Source organism: Triticum dicoccoides, chromosome 1B (genome assembly GCF_002162155.2).
Source record: "Triticum dicoccoides isolate Atlit2015 ecotype Zavitan chromosome 1B, WEW_v2.0, whole genome shotgun sequence".
Classification (NCBI taxonomy): Eukaryota; Viridiplantae; Streptophyta; class Magnoliopsida; order Poales; family Poaceae; genus Triticum; species Triticum dicoccoides.
Genome location: NC_041381.1, coordinates 443,553,106 through 443,557,589, shown reverse-complemented (window position 1 = coordinate 443,557,589; position 4,484 = coordinate 443,553,106). Strand labels below are relative to the sequence as shown.

At 45.9% G+C, this 4,484-nt stretch overlaps 1 protein-coding gene across 1 annotated transcript; it reads right to left on the bottom strand.

The window, feature by feature from the left end:
- Positions 1-2,653: 2,653 nt before the first annotated feature.
- On the bottom strand, positions 2,654-3,424 carry LOC119350453 (ethylene-responsive transcription factor ABI4-like). Its single transcript, XM_037618284.1, has one exon. It carries the CDS (start codon positions 3,422-3,424, stop codon positions 2,654-2,656), a length of 771 nt encoding a protein of 256 aa, XP_037474181.1.
- Between the last annotated feature and the right edge of the window lie 1,060 nt (positions 3,425-4,484).

The window sequence follows — 4,484 nt, the reverse complement described above, 5'->3', positions numbered from 1 at the left end:
AGGGGGGCCTCGGGAGGTCCTCGCCTCCTCGGTGAAGTGCGCCCCGCGAGGCAGGGGGCTCGCGAGGGACTTGCTCATGCAGCCTTGAAGATGGGCTGCACTGGGCCTATCCCACACGCTGCGTCCTGGGCTGCAGGCAAACGGGCCTGGGTACCCCAGTCCCAGGGTCCCGACAGCGGCAAGGCCAACCTAGAGCTTGTGTCCGTAGCTTCAACACCTTGGTCACTGCCATCATTTGGTCACTTTGGAAACAACATAATGCGAGGGTTTTTCGAAGAGCTGAGTAACTCAGATCGCCTAGGCAACTAGCTTCACAAGTGCTCGGCAAAATACACGAGTAGCACGCCACCGGAGTTGGACACTTAGACCACTTTGTGAGAGAGTAGCGTGTGTTTGCTTCTATGGTGTGGGTGTCGGCCACACTGAATGTTCACATTCAGGATCAGTCGCTTGTAAATGTCTTTGACCCCTTCTATAAAAACATGATACGCCATTGGTGTAATCTAAAAAAAAAACATGGCAACTCCATATAACTGGCTTTTTTTTTGGTAAATATGAGTTTATTCCATAATGATAGGGTTACAGTCTAGTGGCAGTAGTGCCTTAATACATGAAGGACCACGGTGTAGCCATACAGTAGTACATTCATGTTGACTATAACTAGCCAAACGATGTGCTATCCAATTTTGTTAACGGAAAATTTTCTGCGGAATAAACTCCCTTTGAGATATTCCAATGCTGTCGAGGAGTAGTAGAAACTTGCAAGTACTCCCAAGTCCACGTCCCAACTTCCAACCTCCAAAGCTACTACACTTAATAAAGTGCGTACAACTCCCATTTCCCAAGACCAGTGTGTTTTCCCAGCTCCATGCATGTACTACACTTGCACTCAAATAAAGTTCACGAGAGACAAGGTATTGAGTCATCGCCATTCACAAGCTCTCCTGGGTCACCATTCAAACGCACGGTTGAGCACTCCAGTTGTTCAGAAGGTTTGCTAGTTTATGGCGCTTGGGTCTCTTCTGGGTTCAAAAGTAGTACTAGTAGTACTCCTATATATAATCCTTTCTGGCCAAACAATTGTGATGACATTACACTATAATTAATAATCTATGTTTTAACAATAAACACAAACAAAGTAGTTTCTATCAGTAGATCATTGCATAAAACACGCATGATTTAGCCATCTTGTAACATGCAGTTTGTACTTATATACCGTGGCGGAATATTTGAACCTAATTAATTAAGTAAGAAATTATAAAATTAGTTTGACAAAAGAACAAGAAAATAAAATAAAATTGTTGACAGGATAGGTGAAAATAGGTGAAAATGTTGTTTAATAATTTGAACACCCTTAACAAGCCATCTAAACACCTGGATATTTGGAACTAAAAGTCCATGTAAATATTTCGTAGGAATTTCACTTGAAATAGTTTAATTCACCGTGGATCTCGGGTTACAATTGTATACCAACATACACATATGTGACCTGGTCAAATACATGCATGTTTATAATTCTATGTAGGACTTCAATACCTGGCAAACGGTCAAACTTTATATTATATTCATTTAGTATTGTAGATGGAAACTTGATCAAACTTTATAAAGTTTTTAGACAAATTTAATACGCCGAGTAAAAAGAAATGAAAGTACTTCACACACCATTTTTACTGAACGACACTCGAACGATGTGTGATCCAACCGGTTGGTGCTGTTCGGCGTTGGGCTTGGATGGTGGGATGGTGGGTGTCGTGTGTAATTCGTGTGGTAAGTGTCGTGCAGATAGCAGTGCTCAAGAAGAAACAGATGGAGTAACACACTTTACATGTGCTTGAACTCTCAGAGTAAATGTGAAGGATAAAGTTGAAACAAACTACTTAAATATTGCATGAGTATATTAAACAGCAAATCGTCATAGCTATATTGTAAAGTAAATAATGAAGATGCCCAGTTCAGTTTTTGCGTTTGGGTACAATTATCACACGCAACATATATGTGTTTAAACCTCAACCACGCAAAACTGCACATTGTAGAATTACATCCCAGGAAGTGTATAACTGCGGTTGAAAAGGATTAGGGAGGTAAATTTAAATCAACATATATAATAAATTACCTCTTTTCAGACAGCAAAATTAGATCGATCCGAAGTGAAAAACAAAAGAAATATAGACTGAAGTTTTTGAAGTACTTCTGAAAAAGGAGTATATATACATGCAAGTATATCTTTCATAGGTTATATATGCTCTCTTTCTAAAAGCATTTTCAAAAGGGAGTAGTAGTATGTACAAAAAGATAAAGAAATAATAATGTGATATATATACAAGTCAGTTCAGTTATCATGCACCCACTTGTGGATGCAAACGACTGAACTGAAATCAAATCTGAAGTCCCTGCCAAGGCCTAAATATTCCCAATACCACGACATTACCCCAAAGCCAAACTCCAACAAGAAATACAAGAAAAATATATCTAATTAAGATAGCTTGATCAATTAGTAGTAAGGAAAAATCAAATCGGAAACCCTAGTAAGGCTATATCTACCTTTCCTTGCTTTCAAGTTGCAACACACATGCATGCCGCTTGCCGCATGCGTCGATCCGCCATAGTCCATGCATGATGCATGTCAGGAGCTCTGATCTATGTGGATTGTTGATCACTTGGAGAAGATGTCGAACAAGGGATCAGGTTCATTCCACAGCAGCGCGGCCTCGTAGTCCTCCTCCTCGGCGGCAAGGTACCATTCGGGGGTCACCTCAGCCTCTGCCGCCCCCGCCGGAGCACCATCCTGGGCGGCCATCGTAGATGACGAAGCCACTGGCAACGGGGCAGTCGTCTCGTGAGGCGGCGCCACCGTGGTGGTCACCGTGGACGCGGTGGCTGTGCTCGCGTAGTACAGAGGCGGCGACGTCGACGGTGGCGTCACACGGAGCGGCAGGAAGCGGTATTGGTGGTGGTGGTGTTGGAAGACCGCCCCGGCGCCACCTGAGTTCTGCGGCGGGCGCGGCAAGAGCGGCCGGAGCGGCGGGGGCGCGGAGGAGCTCGAGGAAGAAGCCGAGGACCCCAAGGGCCGGGGGTGGGAGTCCGCCCCGGGGGCCAGGGGCGGCGGCGCGGTGAGGTTGAGGTGGGCACGTGGGCCGTAGAGGAGCAGCGCCGCGCGGTCGTAGGCGCGCGCGGCATCCTCGGCAGTGGCGAACGTGCCGAGCCACTTGCGCGAGCGCTTGCGGGGCTCCCGGATCTCCGCCACCCACTTGCCCCAGCTCCGCTGCCGCACGCCACGGTACCTGAACTTGGCGTTCTCCGGCCCGCCCTTGCCCGCCGCCTTCCCCTTCCGGCCGCCACTGCTCACGCTGCTCCCGACGTCGCTGCTGCTTGCGGCCTCGGTAGTGGTAGCGGTAAGCACTGCTGGGTTGGGTTTGTGTTCCATGGGGTGGCGGCAGTGGTAGGTATAAAGATAGGGACGGACCTGGCGCTGGGGGGACGGGGAGGAATGGGGAAGAGAGAGGGATACCTAGCTCGCTGTGCGTTGGGGAGACCGATGAAGAGAGAGAGAGGGTGGGGATGGAGTGGCCGAGGAGGATGTGCTTGGTGGAGAGGGGCGGTGGTCAAATATAAAGGGCGAGAGAGAGCGTACACAGTGGAGTACAGCGAGCAGGAGTGAGTGAGTGAGAGAGAAGGGAACGGACATGCATGCAATGCAGTGAAAGGTCATGCTCTCATGCAGGTATGAGTTGACGCCACAGAGAGGGTATCGCATCGCGGGGTTTATTCGGTGTGGTTTATCTTCTGTAGCGATGTGCCTACGTTTTCTGCTTGTTTTAGACTTGCCACAGCGTATGGTAATATACGTTAGTAACATAAACATATTCCTAAACTATATTACTACCTTCATAATGAATAGTAACATAAGTATGATGTTATGCAAAGTTTCATTTATTAGGTTATAGACTCATAGTGAATTGAAAATATCACAAGCGGTATCATACATGCCAACTAGACTTTTTGAATGATGTGGCACACAATTAAATAAGGGAAGAGATGATGTGGTATCGTATCATGATACCGTATCATATTGAATGGTGTACTATTTTGTGTCATGCATGGCAATTAATAAGGCAACCTAAGATACTAACTTATGATACTATGCATTACGGAAGTAGTATCATACACACTAGTATCATATGCATGATACTAGTATATGATACTCTTCATTACGACTAGCCTAAAGCTCTCTTCATTAACTCATTGCTACATAAGCAAATTTGCTTAGTTAGACTTGATGTTACTGCTGAAGTTACTCCCACTGTAGCGATGCGAGCGGTCCAATTGCACATCAATAGCAGCTGCTTTTATCTCCGCATTCACTAAACGAAATGCTGAACCCATGTTGGTAATTCCCTCTGTGCTCTACTGTCTTGAACTATTTTCTTTAGTTGACATGGAGGCTTTAGTGCCACGTTCAAGCTAAAAGCTATGAAAGCAAGTCA

What these genes read in the sequence shown, in the direction of transcription:
- LOC119350453 (XM_037618284.1), bottom strand. Translation starts at nt 3,424, where the DNA reads ATGGAACACAAACCCAACCCAGCAGTGCTTACCGCTACCACTACCGAG.